This window comes from Rhinichthys klamathensis, unplaced genomic scaffold, assembly GCF_029890125.1.
Source record: "Rhinichthys klamathensis goyatoka isolate OS25496 unplaced genomic scaffold, OSU_Roscu_1.1 h1tg000795l_1, whole genome shotgun sequence".
Lineage (NCBI taxonomy): Eukaryota > Metazoa > Chordata > Actinopteri > Cypriniformes > Leuciscidae > Rhinichthys > Rhinichthys klamathensis.
This window is the reverse complement of record NW_026607190.1, coordinates 79,533-97,500: the sequence shown is the minus strand read 5'-3', so window position 1 is coordinate 97,500 and position 17,968 is coordinate 79,533. Positions and strand designations below refer to the sequence as shown.

At 40.2% G+C, this 17,968-nt stretch overlaps 1 protein-coding gene across 5 annotated transcripts in view; it reads right to left on the bottom strand.

The window, feature by feature from the left end:
* The window catches only part of LOC130077979 (E3 ubiquitin-protein ligase HECW1), a 140,009-nt gene extending 128,645 nt beyond the window's left edge, over window positions 1–11,364 (bottom strand). For 2 of the 5 annotated variants that reach the window (XM_056243419.1, XM_056243423.1), the window contains exon 1: window positions 11,203–11,364. In XM_056243419.1, the coding sequence (XP_056099394.1) occupies window positions 11,203–11,232 (30 nt within the window). In that variant the 5' untranslated portion in view covers window positions 11,233–11,364. Of the gene's footprint in view, window positions 1–1,350; window positions 1,430–11,198 lie in introns of all 5 variants that reach the window. The other 3 variants (XM_056243422.1, XM_056243421.1, XM_056243420.1) reach the window with 3 other exon arrangements.
* Window positions 11,365–17,968: the final 6,604 nt, after the last annotated feature.

Genomic DNA, 17,968 nt, shown 5'->3' with positions numbered 1-17,968 from the left:
CCAGGCAACATTTTTCCAGTCTTCAACTGTTCAATTTTGGTGAGCTCTTGCAAATTGTAGCCTCTTTTTCCTATTTGTAGTGGAGATGAGTGGTACCCCGTGGAGTCTTCTGCTGTTGTAGCCCATCCGCCTCAAGGTTGTGCGTGTTGTGGCTTCACAAATGCTTTGCTGCATACCTCGGTTGTAACGAGTGGTTATTTCAGTCACTGTTGCCCTTCTATCAGCTCGAACCAGTCTGGCCATTCTCCTCTGACCTCTGGCATCAACAAGGCATTTCCGCCCACAGAACTGCCACTCACTGGATGTTTTTTCTTTTTCGGACCATTCTCTATAAACCCTAGAGATGGTTGTGCGTTAAAATCCCAGTAGATTAGCAGTTTCTGAAATACTCAGACCAGCCCTTCTGGCACCAACAATCATGCCACGTTCAAAGTCACTCAAATCAACTTTCTTCCCCATACTGATGCTTGGTTTGAACTGCAGGAGATTGTCTTGACCATGTCTACATGCCTAAATGCACTGAGTTGCCGCCATGTGATTGGCTGCTTAGAAATTAAGTGTTAACGAACAGTTGGACAGGTGTACCTAATAAAGTGGCCGGTGAGTGTATATATATTAAGAAAGACATAGCTGTAACCAAGTTTTGATCCTAAGTTGATATTACAAAATTGAGCCGCTAAAAGGATTTAATGCAACGTTTCCATTGTAAAGCAATGTCCATTTTCGAAACGGTCGTAACAGGACGCATTTTGGGTGTTTAAGCTTTCGAATTATACCAGTTTTATGATAATCCCTAATATGTGATGGGGGGAGGACATGGAGAGCACCACTGGGACACTGAGAGTTACCAGGCTGTGAAATGAACAAGATCATGCCGTAACCGTCCACAGGTTCACATAAGTCATGAGTCAGCGGTGGTGACGATGATGATGATGATGAAGAGGAGTGGAGGAGGAAGATACTGACGATGATGATAATGACGAAGAGGAGCGGAGGAGGAAGAGACTGACGATGATGATGATGATGAAGAGGAGCGGAGGTGGAAGATACTGACGATGATGATGATGATGAAGAGGAGCGGAGGAGGAAGATACTGACGATGATGATAATGATGAAGAGGAGCGGAGGAGGAAGAGACTGACGATGATGATGACGAAGAGGAGCGGAGGAGGAAGAGACTGACGATGATGATGATGATGAAGAGGAGCGGAGGAGGAAGAGACTGACGATGATGATGATGATGAAGAGGAGCGGAGGAGGAAGAGACTGACGATGATGATGACGAAGAGGAGCGGAGGAGGAAGAGACTGACGATGATGATGAAGAGGAGCGGAGGAGGAAGACACTGACCTTCACACTACACAGGTGTAGCAGCATTATGAGTCAGCAACTCACGCACATCAAACCCTGAGGAGAAGGTCAGGAGTCACTGAAACAGCACAACACACACCCTCTCACACACACTGAGGACGACGAGCTTTAGTGCCGTCTGTCTGTTTGAGCTACAGAGACCAGAGGGGGTTCAAATACTGTGATATTATGTTACACATATTTTACTTTCATATTGTTAATATGTAAAATGCAGGAATGCAATCAAAATCAATTCTGCATGTGTCAAAGCAAGACATCAGAAAACACATTCATTCGCAAACACAACAAAAGCAATATTCCAGATTACAGTAATGCAGTAATAATGTGGAAATCACACCATGTTAAAAGAGTGAATTACTGTCTTTTTGTGTTTAAGTTAATCAGGAAATACACTCGTGTGTTCAGGAGTTTGCGGTTGGTAAGATTTTTTAGTTTTTTAAAGTCTCTTCTGCTCATTAAGGCATGCGTTTATTTGATTAAAAAAATACAGTAAAAAAGTGGAAAAATGTAAATCATCTGTTTTCTATGTGAATATACAGTAAAGTGTAATTTATTCCTGTGATCAAAGCTGAATTTCAGCATCATTACTCCAGTCTTCAGTGTCACATGATCCTTCAGAAATCACTCTAATATGAGGATCTGATGCTCAAGAAACATTTATGATTATTATCAATGTTGGAAACAGTTCATATTTTTGAGGAAACTGTCAAATTTATTTTTTCTTTGATGAATAAAGTAAAAAAGAACAGCATTTATTAGTAATAGAGACATTATAAATGTCTTTACTGTCACTTTTGATCACTTTAATGCATGAAACGTTCATTTCTTTAGTGTACCTGTCCACACATTTTCATGAAAAAATGCGTTAAAGAACAAAATGCTTTACGATCAGTTTAGTTTTTATGATTATTTGTGATGCACTTTGAACATGTATTTCGTATTTAATTCTGGAATATTCTTTATTCCAAACACCTGTAAGTTAATCAAGTTAAACAACAGCAACATTATTCATGATTACACACATTACAGGAGCGTTTAAGAGGAATCTGTCATTGCTCTTTCTTTGCAGGTCCTAATAAAATCAATAATTTCAGTATTTCTAACACATTTCTTTAACATCCTCTATAAAACATGACCGAAAGATCACAGAAACTACAGCGTCTGCGATGGATGTTAACAAACTTACTGAAGAACACATTTATGGATTTGTAGAAATCATCGATCGCCAAACGCCATGAATTAGATTTTGATATGATGTGCGTCCGAGCAAATGCTCTCAACATTACGTAAGCTACAGCTAACACGAGTGTTTTCTACAGGCCTTAAGTGCATTACGCCTCGTCTGATGTTCTTCAGTGCTGTAATGATGTGGACTTTCATCAGCATTGATCTTTCTGAGAACACACTCACTGTATGGAGGAAGAATGAAACTATCCTTCACTAATGCTCTGCTGAAACGCACACCAGCACAGGTCCCATAGCACTGCGGGAGGAAGAGTGTGTGAGGATGGGGAGTGTGTAGATAAATAACTCATACTGAAAAACAATTGGTGCACACACATTTTTCACTCAAAAATTCACTCAAAAACAATGAAAAAAAAAAAACTGAAATAGTATTTTAAATAGACAGGTTGTAACCAGAGCCCGTCTACGGAGAGCCTGGCCACTCCCTATTAAGTCCTATTGTACCGAATGTTGGTTGTAGTTCCACCAGAGTTCCACTGGGGGCGATCGCCTGAGTGTAAACAGAATGCAGACTGATCTCATGAAATGGCGTATGTATGACACGCCAATTCGTATTTCCATTTTTGGCGTGCTATCAACACGCATAATCGCTTTTCAGCGTGTTTTCCAACGCCTTTGACTTAACGTTATATTACTGTATTATGTATATATAGATATATGACCTACCCCAACCCCGTCCCTAAACCTACCCGTCACTGGGGTTAATACCATTTATGAGTGTTCTCCTACCATCCTAGGAAAAGAAATATCGCTCCACAGATGTAGATATAGATTTTGCTTCGTTTCGCTCGGACATTTAACGGCGTACACATACACGCAAAAGATTTCGGCGTGGACATACACGCGGATAGCTCAAAATGCGTATAGATAACACGCCACTTGAATTGAAAGTGGCGTGTATGTTTACGCAAAGTCATGATGTCATGTTGCAGAATGGGAGTCTATGGAGCTAGACGGCTAAATTTGTCTCTTTCACCCGATTGCCGTTGAGAAATCTCAGATTTGATTGTAGGTTTTGCAAGTTCAACATGGGTTATAGGTCGAAAGTTGAATGAACGAGTACTTATGTCCTTTCCATTTCTTACAGGTTGAGTTGTTGTGGCCCATAACACGCTAGCATTCTGCTAATGAACGCCGGTTGGTCAGTGAAGGACTGATTACGTCCAGAGACACCGCTTGATGGCATCGTGGCATCCGAACCAGAATGTTAAGAACTTTAGTTTTACAAAAACTCTTCTAGCTCGTGTGTTTACCTGTGTCGGCTGTCTCGAGAGAACAGAAAGTGCAGAGCGCGAACGCACCAGTGACTGAAGGATTGCCGTAAAGCAGTATCTCTGGTCGTACGATGTGTATGACGTCATTGACATTTTAAAAGACTTTTTGAAGCAAATAAGTGACTCTAAAAAATCTAACACCCAAAAATGTGTAATTTCTTTGCATCCAGGGAAGGACCAGCGTTCCGCGGGGGCCTGCTCTGCCAGGGGTCTGGCGACAGAGGGGGATGAGAGTGGTACAGTCCGGGGACGGCACACACTGTCATCCGGGAACTCTGTCATCCGAGACAGAGGGGGATGAGAGTGGTACAGTCCGGGGACGGCACACACTGTCATCCGGGAACTCTGTCATCCGAGACAGAGGGGGATGAGAGTGGTACAGTCCGGGAACGGCACACACTGTCATCCGAGACAGAGGGGGATGAGAGTGGTACAGTCCGGGAACGGCACACACTGTCATCCGAGACAGAGGGGCTTGAGAGTGGTACAGTCCGGGAACGGCACACACTGTCATCCAAGACAGAGGGGGACGAGAGAGACTGATGGCCATCCCTGAGCTGCCCGTCTCAGGAGCGCCGCTTAGCCTGGCGCGGGGCTGGAGAGGGCGGTGGCGCCTTCCTGCGGCTTCCTCCACGACCGGGCCCGGGTGAAGGCTGCTGCTTGGGCCGGGCGGGAGCGGCAGGAGGGCGCCCTTGGCGGCGAACAGACTGAGGGTTCTGCGCCGGCGGCTGGGTGGAGGCTGCAGAGGGCCGTCGGGGCAGAATATGCTTGATCGCCTCAGTCTGTTTCTGGGCGGCTGAGAACTGTTGGGCGAAGTCCTCAACCGCACCGCCGAAGAGGCCGGCCTGGGATATGGGGGTGTCGAGCAGCCGAGACCGCTCGGCATCCCGCAGATAAGCCAGGTTCAGCCACAGGTGTCGCTCCTGGACCACCGCAGTGGACATCACCAGACCCAGGGAGCGTGCGGTCACCTTGGTCGCCCGGAGAGCGAGGTCGGTGGCGGCGTGCAGCTCATTGAAGAGCCCTCTGTTCTACCCTCGTGCATGTCCCTGAGCATCTGGGCCTGGTAGACCTGCAGAGTGGCCATGGCATGCAGAGAGGCGGCTGCCTGTCCTGCGGCTCTATAGGATTTCGCCACCAGGGTAGACAAAAACCTACAGGCTTTGGACGGGTGCTTAGGATCGCCCCGAGAAGAAGCACTCTGAGGACAAGAGCGTTCAACCGGGGGGACCCCAGTGTACCCATGGGCAGCGGCCCCATCGAGGGGAGGAAAATCACGGGAAGCGATCGCGGGAAGACATGGGAGTTTTCCAGGATTTCGAGATCTCCTCATGCACGTCCGGGAAGAAAGGTATTGGGGTTGGACGCCGACGGGGATCGGCGGCCGCACCCAAAAACCAATCGTCCAGCCGCGAGCGCTCGGAACAGGGTGGAGGGTTCCACTCCAAACCGATGCTCGCGGCTACCCGGGAAAGCATGGCCGTCATCTCAGGATCCGGCTCAGCAAATGCCGTATGCACACCCGAAGGTGGGAGTGCTGCCGAGTCTTCACTTCCTGAAGAATCTTGTCCACCTTGTGATGCGGTCATATACATCTGATCTTCCTCTGTAGCGCCAAAGGAAACTCGCGGGGCATCCGAAGATGGGTCCGCGGGAATCCCCTGAGCACTAACGGGTAGCGTCACTGGAGGGGGAGGTGCGGGGCACGGACAGATAGTCGGCGCCTTGTTCCACACCGTCACCCTTAGGTCACCCTCGCCACCAGCAGAAGTACTAGCTCTCGAGGAGGGAGTAGATCGGGGTGTCTCAACCATAATGACGCGATGGTCATGTTCCCACAGAGAGAACATGAGTCATCCACGAGCGCTGCTCTAGCGTGATCAATGCCCAAACACGCAGAACAGCCATCGTGCCCATCAGAGTCAGAAATGAGTCTACCGCAACCAGAAGTGCACGGGCGAGGCATCTTTGAAAACTCTGCGGATGTTGAAGCGCCCAGGGAGAAACACACTCATTGGCAGACCACTGCACAGATCAGCAGGTAGTATGCACTCGCTGGAGAACGCCGTCACACCAACACCGGAGAGTCGCTCGTCTCGTAGCTGACAGTTGATCAGAAATGGCTTGTGGAGTGAAGAAAACTCTTTGCTCCGAAGCGAAAACATACCTGCATATTGCCGGCGTCCTCCTTTTATAACCCAAGGTGGGGCGGAGTTGTGCCATGCAAATTCCGCAGACCCATGGCATTTCTTTGCCATTGGCTCGTTTTGTATACTCAAAGTTGATAGGCTTTCTAAGCGAAACCCCATTCGTCGCCACGACGGAACTCGTAGTGACAACGAAAGGGAACTTATGCATCCACTTCTGGATTCACACATGTCTAAATTCGCATACATCTAAATTTTAAGTGCTATTTTTACCCAAAATGGGTTGATGTGCGCATTAGTAATCGACATAGCATTTATCACTGTATAGAATACTATAAATATGATTTTTTTTTCTGCCTCATTCTGTGATATGGAGCCACACCAGATCACAAAAGGAAGTTTTTACACTCGACTGATGCCATGAAGTGAGTTTGGAGTAAAAACATGTTATTAAATGTTCTCTTTTGTTGAAAACGCTCCTCATTACACGTTTGGAATGACGTTTGATGTTAAACGTTCTTCATGGAACCATCAAAGCCTGTATTTAAGAGTTTATGATTTCGGAGGGAAAACAGCAGCCCAAACATCAGGAGGCATTAGCAAAGCATTTCATTATTACTATTTAATGTTCTGAGAATGTTTTCCTAATGTTTCCGTTAAGTCATGAATGTTTTAAGAACGTTTCTAAGCACATTCTGGAAAACACTATTAGAAGAACTCTCCATTTTTGCATAAATCAAACATCCTCTCAACTCAATACTCGTGTTGTACTAAAAATATGTTGAACACTAAGTTACAGAGTTTAAACGTATTCCCTGACATAATAGACTGCAGTGCTGTGCAGGAGAAGGAATCCTCGTCGCCAACAAAGCAGAAAAAAAAATTTATTTAAAAGGAAACGTGAATGGCGAATTAAAAAAAAAACGAGGGTAAATATCGGGATAGCTTTTCCCAGGTGGAAAGAGCTAATGAAGGAGAAAGACTTTAAGGGACGCTGAAGTCCTGCTTTCTTCTCGACAGGTAAGTCAATGTTACTGTCTAAATTACAAGCTTTTTTTCATTGCTTGGTTGTGTAATTCATTATATAGGCAGCACCAGTAGAACATGTAATTAAACTCGATGAAGTGCTATTGGAAGACATGTTGTCATAGTTTCTTGGTACATAACGGCTACCGTTGCAACACACATTTGAAAAAGCGAGGCGCTAGAGAGCACTATTCGTTTGCACTGTAAAACCCAACAAGTTAAAGGAGTAGTTCACTTTTGAAAAAACTTTTGCTGATAATTTACTCACCCCCATGTCATCCAAGATGCCTATGTCTTTCTTTCCTCAGTCGAAAAGAAATTACGGTTTTTGATGAAAACATTCCAGGATTTTTCTCAATATAATGGACTTAAATGGGAACCATACAGTCCAAGGTCCAAAATACAGTTAATAACAGTTTCAGATGCCGCTTAAAATGTCTTTAAACGTCACCAGACGATGAATAAGGGTCTTATCATGCGAAACGATCGCTCATTTAAAAAATAAATAACAACGTTTAAGTTTTATAAGCTCACATGCTCGCCTTTCTCTGTTCTGTGTAACTCTCCTGTTCGAACTCGTTCATCAAAATGAACAAATCTTTTTCCGAGTCAATTCGTTCATTTCGGTCGTTAAATGAATCAAATGACTCGAAAAAAGATTTGTTCATTTTGAAACCTGGAATGTTTTCATCAAAAACCGTAATTTCTTTTCGACTGAGGAAAGAAAGACATAGGCATCTTGGATGACATGGGGGTCAGTAAATTATCAGCAAAAGTTTTTTCAAAAGTGAACTACTCCTTTAAGCCAACTCATTTCATTTGAGGAAACTGATTGCCTCAATTAATTTAAGTTTATAAAAAACAATAGTTATGAGTACTCTGAACTTATTTTAATCGAGTTCACTAAAACAATAATATTTCTTAAAACACAATTACACTTTACACGACATTTAATACTGTATATAGCTGAAACTTCACTTTATTGAGTAATAACAGTGTGCAAAATACAATTTCACAGCTAGATGGGAGGAATTCCTACACAGCGTACCTTTAAGGATCAGTTAAAGTTTGGGGTCAGTAATTTTAAAAGAAATTAATACTTTAATTCAGGATGTGTTCAATTGATAAAAGGTGATACTAAATTTTTCTATTTTAAATAAATACTGTTTGACTTTTTATTTAGCATTGATTCCTGAAAAAGGTATCACAGGTTCCAAAAAAAATATTAATCAGCACAACTGTTTCCAACATTAATAATAATTGAGCATCAAATCAGCATATTAGAATGGTTTTCTATATTTTTTATCAAATAAATGCAGGCTTGATGAGATACTTATTTTTTAAAAACATTAAAAATAGTTATGTGTCCTATATATATAAGAAAACAAATACTGCTTAATACATAATCAACAATATGTTTATTGGGGAATAAATCTGCCCAAATGTCATGAGAATAATCTCAGAATTTAAAATATACTTGACTATCTTTAAAATATATATGCACATTTCATATATTGTTATTATTATTTTGGGGTTGAGAAAGGTTTGAAAGAAACAGAGCAACAATAAATAATATATCAACATAAACGTTGACTGGCTGATTCAGTATTTACTTGCAAAACCAGAGACAATCCACGAGGGATTTGATTTGACAACAATACGTCCACAGAGGACGAGAGAATGTATTATTATGTTATTATTATGTTAAGTGTATCTTCACAAGCCTGCGTTGTCCTCTGCATCTGTGAGAAGAACACTGAAAACTACATGTATATTAGTGTATTAATAATAAAACATTTATTATAAAATGTGTTTTAATGTATTTTTTCAGCCATCTGTAAAACTACAGATCTATGAGAAACACAGAGAATTCACCAAAGATCAATACACTCCTCGTTATAATAATGAATTCTGACCATAAAATTCCTCTGTTTAAACCAGTGTGTGTGTGTGTGTGTGTGTGTGTGTTATTATTGGACTGCCACAGAACAATTAAAGAGCGCTGTGATATCAAACCGGGTCATGACGTCACGTGACAGAAGTGTGTGTGTTCAACTAACCCAGTGAAGCGTGACAGTAGTGTGTGTGTTTGTGTGTGTGCGTTCAACGAACCCAGTGAAGCGTGACAGCATATATAGGTCAACTCCACAACTCCATACGGAGAGCTTATGAAGTTATGATACGCTCCCTCTGGCACGCGTGTATTTCCCATTAGTAGACATCATGAGCTTTCAAAAAGACAAAGTATTTTCATTAGTTCAGGACACACTGCGCTCCTGTTCCTCACATCGAGTTTGATTTGGTCTCGAGAAAACAAACCAACAATAAACATTATGTAGCGTCATGCAATTACTGTAATAATAATATCTGCAATTTCCATCTACATATACAGTATATATATATACAATATTGTTATTATTATTGTTACAAATGTTATGTAATTTTAATAAAATTATATATAATAAATAAAAATAATATATATATATAAAATGTATATACATTATAAATAATATATATTTATACGTATATATACATTATTATTATTATTATTATTATTATTACAAATGTTATATAATATTTTCCACTGCAGTTTTCTTTTAAGTTTGTAGCTTTATATCAAAACAAGAAGTCAATACCCACAATATCCACATTTCTGTACATGTTTGTGTGCCATTCTTTGAGGATGAAAAACATTAATACATAATAATAATAGTATTTAAATAACTATTTAAAATATATATATATATATATAATTGTTATTGTTATTATCATTATAATTATTATTTATTATTAACATTATTATTATGTTACAAATGTTATATAATGTTTTTTTTCCCCCCCCATTGCAGTTTTCTTTTAGGCAGTAGGTTAGATTATTTATTATAGTATTAGTATTTGTACACTATATGTGTATATACATATGTGTGTGTGTGTGTGTGTGTGTATATATATATATATATATATATATATATACTGTATATCCTGGTGGTGTTTGCATGCTGTACTATGAGAATGAAAGAATAATAATAATAGTTTCTTGTAGACTGTGGGTTAGTAATTATTAAATATAGGCCTAATTGTCTTAATGTAAAAACAAGTCGTCTGGTGTGTGTGCATGCAGATATTGGAGAATGTGTGTAAACATAAACACATTTACCGCATGTGTCCCGGAGTGCCAGAGTAAACACCAGCCTGACCTCACATCCAATAAAGGCCAAACCCACTGCATCATAAAGCTCATAAATCCCTCGCATAATCAACATCAGATCCATAACTCTGCCAGAGAGGAAACATATGAGGCGCTTCTCTTCTGACTGAGCGGCAGAATCATGAACTCTGGATGTGGATCAGGTCATGATAATGCAGTCCTGATACTATCCAGACTCAAACCCTCTTTAAAAATATATAGCCTTCATTATTGAAATAATTAGATATTAGTTTACCATTCCAGCACTTTTGAAGTAGTCTAATGCATGAATTATGACAAAAGCATATGATTGGGTCATGTGTGCATCATCAGGCCCACACATTTCACAGGAAACGTACAATAATTTGCACTGGATTCTTAAAAGCTGTATTTTGATCAAAATTGCACAAATAGTAGATGTAATGTTTAAAAATAAAAAAAGTAAATCAACATTAATTTGTGCAACAACATAAAAAAAAGTCACTCTGATCTAATACACTTCGTCATATCCAATAGAGTTAGTAAATATAACTCAATTACTGTCATATTTTACTAGCTTTATTGGGTCAGCTGGTGTATCTGCTGGCTTGGGGAAGACTGGGAACATCTCCATGCTTTAATGCTTCAGCATCACTGACTGAGGGAAGAGAGGGAAGCTCAATGACACCAGAGGAGAGAAACCCCACAGCACCAGCAGAACTCCCAATGGAATCAAACACACACACACACACACACACACACACACACACACACGCAACGAGAGATTGATCACACACATCTTTAAGCTACTGACGAGCGTCTGCAGAGCAGCGACTGGCTCGTAATGCACAGATATGACACACACACACACACACACACACACACACACACACACACACACACACACACACACACACACACACACACACACACACACACACACACGATAAAAAGCGAGCTGAAACACACCTACCGGTGACAGTGCGAGCTGGCTGTGAATCATCCTCCAACTAAAGCTGATCCTACATCCCAAACGCGATAATCCCGAGCAGAAACAGAAACATCCCGAGGAAACCCATCGAGACAGAGCGCGCGAGCAGCGTCACTCTCCCGCATCAGCACCGCGCGCAGCGACCAATCAGCGGCCGTCGTTCCCTCCTCGCGCTGCTGTGACTCCGCCTCCTGCCGGACTCCGCCCACAAACATCATCTCACAGCCAAGATGAGCCTTCAAGTCCAGAAAAAAAATGTTTTGTTTTTCAAACAACAATCTGCTATAACTTCAAAAAACAACAGCAATAGCTGTTATTAATAATAATAATAGGATGATACATGCACTAATAATCTGAATTTGAATTGAATTAGAATTTTTATTTTGAGGAATAAAGTGACATTAAACAAAGGCAATAAGAAGCATTTGATTTTTAACAACATAAATCAATCAATTGCTCGAAACGGAGTGGGAAGAAGTCGGACTTATTTAGACCCATCTGTGGTGAACTGTATGATGTAGCTATATGCTAATATTTCATATTATCCAATGATTCTTTTTAGTGAAACTAACTTGTATTTACAACATTTATTTATTTATTATTATTTTTTAAAACTGTTACTGCTGAACATTGCTTACATTTGTAACACCCAAGAAATTATATAATTTTGACTTTTTATGCATGATGACAGAAAGACAAATAAATACTAATCTCATTCAATTTTAGCACAGATTGTAGTGTTGACTGTTTTCATTAAGCTGCTATTATTGTAGGGAAAAACATAATTTGTAACATTTTTAAGGAACATTTATGGAAAATATACTCAGATTACAAAGCACCACTTGGTCCCAAACTATATTGGCCATTCTCAGTTTACACTATATTGCAACCGTGTGATCTATTGTGGGGTAGTTTTTATGTTTTAATTTAATAAAACGTGTCTGTTTAATTGTAAGTTTGTTCAAAGGTGCTCTATGAACTTGAAGCTCTCTATCGCCACCTGTGGTTGAAACATAATAGCGCATGTTATAGTTCTTCTACATCAGTGCTTCGGCGCGGAAGGATCTAACGGCTTGAGGAGTGGTTACCATGGTTACCGTGTATCATATCATATCAGAGCTGATCTGTCATGCTGCAGAATATGAATTTCCAACCAAGCTTATATTGACACGGGCTCTTTCTGTGTGTCGCATTTGCAGTTCAATGTCTCCTTTGCTTTCACAATGTTAATGCTAACCTGCCGATTACAGTTCAAATTATGCAACACTTATTGTAGCAAAAGCCAAATCCGCTCATCAACAATCACACACGTTATGCTGTCTGTACCACTGACCTATATAGAATGACATTATATCATTATGTCATTATATAGATCAGTGGTCTGTACATTATAGCCGTTCTTTACGGACATGACGTCGTAACTGATATTTCCCGCTAAAATTACCCGACAGCTCGATGATTTTTTTTTTTAATCTACCGTAGCACTCTCTCAAAAATGGAATTTCATTATTTTTCAAAACTTCACATCAGTGTTTTTAAAGCTTACGTACTTAAATGAAGGCCATTTTAAAGCGTTTTAGGGCTTTAGCACACTTCACATCGGCTAATGTGTTTAAATGGCAGCTGCTAAATATGTTACTTGTGTAGAGTTAAGTGCCGGAACAGCTCAGTGAATGTTATGCAATTATAAAACAGACTTTAATGGCATTTACTGACAGGAAAATGAGCTCAGTTAATGTTGATTATATAGAATATGCCTACAAGTTTGAAATATTAAATCTTGAGGAGAGCATCGGTCATAAATCTCATAAATCTCAATCTATAACTTTTGTCTCAACTGCCAGTCAGATGCAGTTTTATTTCATTCAGTGGGATATCTGAGGAATGAGGACATTTCCCAACCGCATGCCAAATTATATTGGCCACAGTTAGTTAGACACAAAATCCATTGACATTTATATGTAGCCTATACTGTATATTATTAATATTTCATGTATCAATCACTTAGACATTAATGGCTGTTTTGTTTATGTCTTTAGAAAATGAATGCTGAAAACTATCCCACGGGATTCTTTCAAAAATCAAAACGATTTATTCATTTAGGTATTCATAAAACAACAACATTTTTTTGTTGTTGGGCGTTATTTTAATAATCTTAATTAAATGTTTGGAGCTGCAGTGATTATTTGGACAGATGAAGATCTAACCTGTGAAGAAGAAATAAAGAGTTGGTGTTTTATTAAAAAGAGCAGCATTGACCTCTAGCGGCCATATCTGACTATTACAGTTTAACATAGAAAATACACATTTGTCAAATCTGTATTCTTGCTTTTATTTCTGTCATAGAAACACTTTAATAAATGCATAAACAGACAACAGAAAGATTACAGCTGAATTCTGGCTCAAATCAAAAGATCAGTCGAGCAACACTTTCCTTTATGAGATTTACCATTTTAATTATTCTTATTTGTTTTGATTATTTTAATTTCTTCTATGTAAAGCACTTTGAATTACCATTGTGTATGAAATGTGCTATATAAATAAACTTGCCTTGCCTTGCCTTGCCTTGCCTACCATTTTGAGTGCACAATACCAAATGTTTTACGCTACACACTTCACCATGAATCAGTAATTAATGTTCTGTCTGTAATATAGGGTACAGTGGGCCATTTAAGCTTGATTATACTGTGCTCAATGGGTTTACACTTTTTAACTAAATTAACTAAATTACATTTATCAAAAAGTGGCCCACATTCCATCTAATATGAAAGACAACCTTTTTAGTCAATAGACTTCATGCTTTGGAGATACATGCTTTTATGGCTATAGCTGGTAGAATTATAAGCAGGTATTTATATGAGTTTAATTTAAAGGTACAATATGTAAGAATTTTGTAATAAAATATCCAAAAATCACTTGCACAGTGTGATATATTTCCTGCAGTTGTGTACTTACAGTATCCCAAAAGTCTCCAAAGATTTTTTATTTCAGAGAAATTACAATTTCCGCTCGTACTGCCGTAACCATGACGACAGACGCGGACACCTGCGTAGTGCGTAACGTTTAGCGGCACGCAGTTCTCGTTTCTTTCAAACATAGACCATGGCAAGCAGACTTTGGGACAAACAAGGAGAACTAAAATGAGGATCAATATCAGCGTGGCGTTTTTGAGATGCCGAGAGCTAGCGTTCGCGGCTAACTCGGACTCGACAGAGCTTCACGAGTCGACAGCTTTATTAAACAGGTGAGCAAATGTACATAAAACAAATCAGTGTTATATAACGTTAGCTCAACATGATGAAATGTTAGAATATGGTCAGTATGTTATTCTAATGTTGATCTAGCTTACTGCTAGTTTCGTATAGCAAACAAATTAACACGTAGTATAACATTATAACTTTCAACACACATTTAAATGCCATTTAGTGTGATAGTGTAATGTTAGACCGAGTGAAGCAGCGCTGCGTTCCCTCACAAGTTTAATTCGTCTAATAAACTGACCTGTGTGAGTAATCCAGCACTCGCGGGTAGTTCGGTAGAATTAAATGTCCTTATTCCTTTATATCCACGGGACTCGTGTGTGATATCTGTCTCTTTAGCAATCGCGACCTGCTTCATACCACTGTAATGTTAAAAAACATGAATGTTTTCACTCATCCATAAACATTATTAGATCCATAAGTCCCATCATTCAGCTCATCACTGCGTCATCAACCTACGCCTTTGTTACTGTTGGAAACTGCGCCCTCTTGTGGCGAAAAAACCTACATATTGTGCCTTTAATATCTCAGTTTTTGGTCTCAGACAAGGGTACTTATGGTGAAACCCGCCTCATCCACTAGTTGGCGCAGTTTCGTTTTATTATCTTTGTCCTAACTGAACTAAGGCCTAATCCTGGCTCCATTTAAGACCTGTCTGTGAAACCAGGCCGATTCATTCTAAATGATTTATCGGTGCACATCATCATTATTGTGTTAACTTCATGTTCCTGGTAATGTTAAATCAGAATCAGTTCCTCTTGCAGCATCTCTTCTCTTCTCTGATGACGAACCTGTCACTCACATGAGATCAGCCAATCATCCAATCAGTTCCACACAGACACAATCAAGCCCCGCCCACATGTGTTCTGGTTCCAGAAGCGTTTCACTCGATATACGACACAAGAGAGGAGAAAAGACGAGAACAACTTCCCTTTCATGGTGACTTTGAAGAGAACGGCAACATGCGCTTAGAATAAACTGAATGTTATCATGCGTTGGTGTGGATATTTATAGTTATCCTTATTGCTGTGAACGAGCCTTTAGTGTCTGAGAGGTGAACCAAAACCAAAAAGATAATAACACATTATAACTTTCACAATGACTAAAATGATTTACTGTAGGCTGCATTATTAGTATGAATGTCTCAATTTGGTTCCTATAGTCTGAAAAGCATGCAGTCAACGGATAAAGGAAGACAGCACGACTGAAGGTGCATAAGCACTGACAGCAAGAGTGACAGCACCGTCGCCTGAGCAGAAACTGCGGCTGTGACTGTGTTCACTCCCTGCAGTCAAACACATACTGTGTCCTTACGAGCGACGCCAGATCCAGTCTGTCAGAGTCCGCTAGGGAGCAGTCTGGTTATTCACGACTCTTCCTCAATCTCTCCCAGTGTTTTCTCTCTCCTTCTCTTTCTCCCTCCCTCCGTACGTACATCATCATCTCCTTCTCCTCATCAGACTCGTTAGTAATGTTGTGTTTTCCACTAGTGCCACTGGACCAGAACAAACCCTGTTCTGCTCCTGTCTCGACGCCGTTACCGAATCATACACACACACACACACACACACACACACACACACACACACACACACACACACACACACACACACACACACACACATGTACCTGCGGGGTCAGAGTGTGACGTCATCAAGCGCGTAGTTTAAACAGCACATCGCGGTCCCTGTTGTGTGTGTGTGTGTGTGTGTGTGTGTGTGTGTGTGTGTGTGTGTGTGTGTGTGCGTGAAGCAGAAACCGAGCAAAGTGCTTATTCCTCTCACATCACAGAACAATGAAGCGACTTCAATAACAGCGAGCTTTCTTCGAGCGAACTTTAACTTGAAATGGAGAATCCTGTGAGTTTGAGGTTTTCTGAGGTTTATTTGTTGGCCTGTTCTCTTTGCATGTAGATTACTGAAGTGCTGGAGTGCCAGAGAAAGAGAGAGCTGTTTTAATAACCACACGCTGCCTCACGAGACCACACAGCACCACCTTATTTATTTATTTATTGATTTGTTTATTTATGTGCCACCAGCAACATAATTACGAGGACTCGAGTCACACCATCCTTTCATCCATTCACTGTTTCCGGATCCGCTTCATGTTTGGAACGCGCATCAGTGATCAATCACGGCTCAGAGACGCGGGCACGAGCGCGGGATAATAACAGCACACTTTGGGACATCTGAGCAAGTGACGTTTAAAAAGATACAGTTTATAGTGAACTTAGACTTTTATTCAGCAAAGATGAATTAAATTGATCAAAAGTGACGTTTATAATGATAAAGAAGATTTATTCGATACTTTCTATGTATTCATCATAGAAAATGTATCACTGTTTTCACAGAAATCTGAAGCAGCACAACTGTTTTCAACATTGATAATATTCATAAATGTTAATTGAGCAGCAAATCAGCATATTAGAATGATTTCTGAAGGATCATGTGACATTTGTCACGTGTCTATCGTGGTGTCAGAAGATGCGAAGTGAAATGAACAAATAAACATTTGGAGAATATACACTGATAATCATTACAAATGACAATGAACTGAACAGAACAGGGAGTATATACAATATATACACTGACTAAATGGGAGACAGGTGAACATTTGCTGCCTTCATGTGTCAGGAATTATCATACGAGTTTCCTAGTCGTATTTACCACTGGGAGTTCGGGAATAGTTTTGATACCCAAGATCCTGAGTTGAGCAAGACACAAACTGCAAACATGGCGGTGAGAGAACGATTGCTGCTGTGCTGTTCTTTATCAGTGATTCCACAGCAGGATCATCGACTTGTCTTGTCGTTAAAATAGTGCATATTACATAACCATTTGAAGTGTATACACAGCGAAAAAAGAACATTTCTGAATTGTTAGCAAGCTGACTATCTCTAGATAACATGGTGAATGTTTAAATGGTTGTCAACGAATGGGACGCTAAATATAATTTTGGCTTGATGAGATTTCCCCCCAAAAATGGGCAAGGATAAACCTGGTGTCCTCCATGATTCCTGTTCTCTCCGACAACAAAGCACTTGAATGCGACGAGCTCGAAATCACAACTTGAGAGTTGGGAAGTACAGTGGTGTAGTTTAGTTTTTTGTAGGGAGTATACTGTGATAGAAAACTTTTATTTTAAATTTTTTTTTCAAATCATTACATTTGAAAATTCTTATGCTGAGAAACTGCTGATAAAATAATTTTATTTTTTTTATAACAATTTTACATATCTTCCTTATAAATGAAGTTCCCCTGCATGTGAGCTGCATCTGGATCAAATTGTGTAGTGCTTACATAAAGTAATCAAAAGTTACAACATTTGGAACCAGTGTAGCGTTCTTGTTCAGCCCTTGACGCCCCCTAATGGGTATTTGTTGAATTGTTCCTCTGTGAGGAATATCTTGTGATCGACGCAATGGACTGTGCTGATTTTGGACTCATTTCAACCGAGAGCACTAGTGAGAATCTGCTCTAAATAATGAT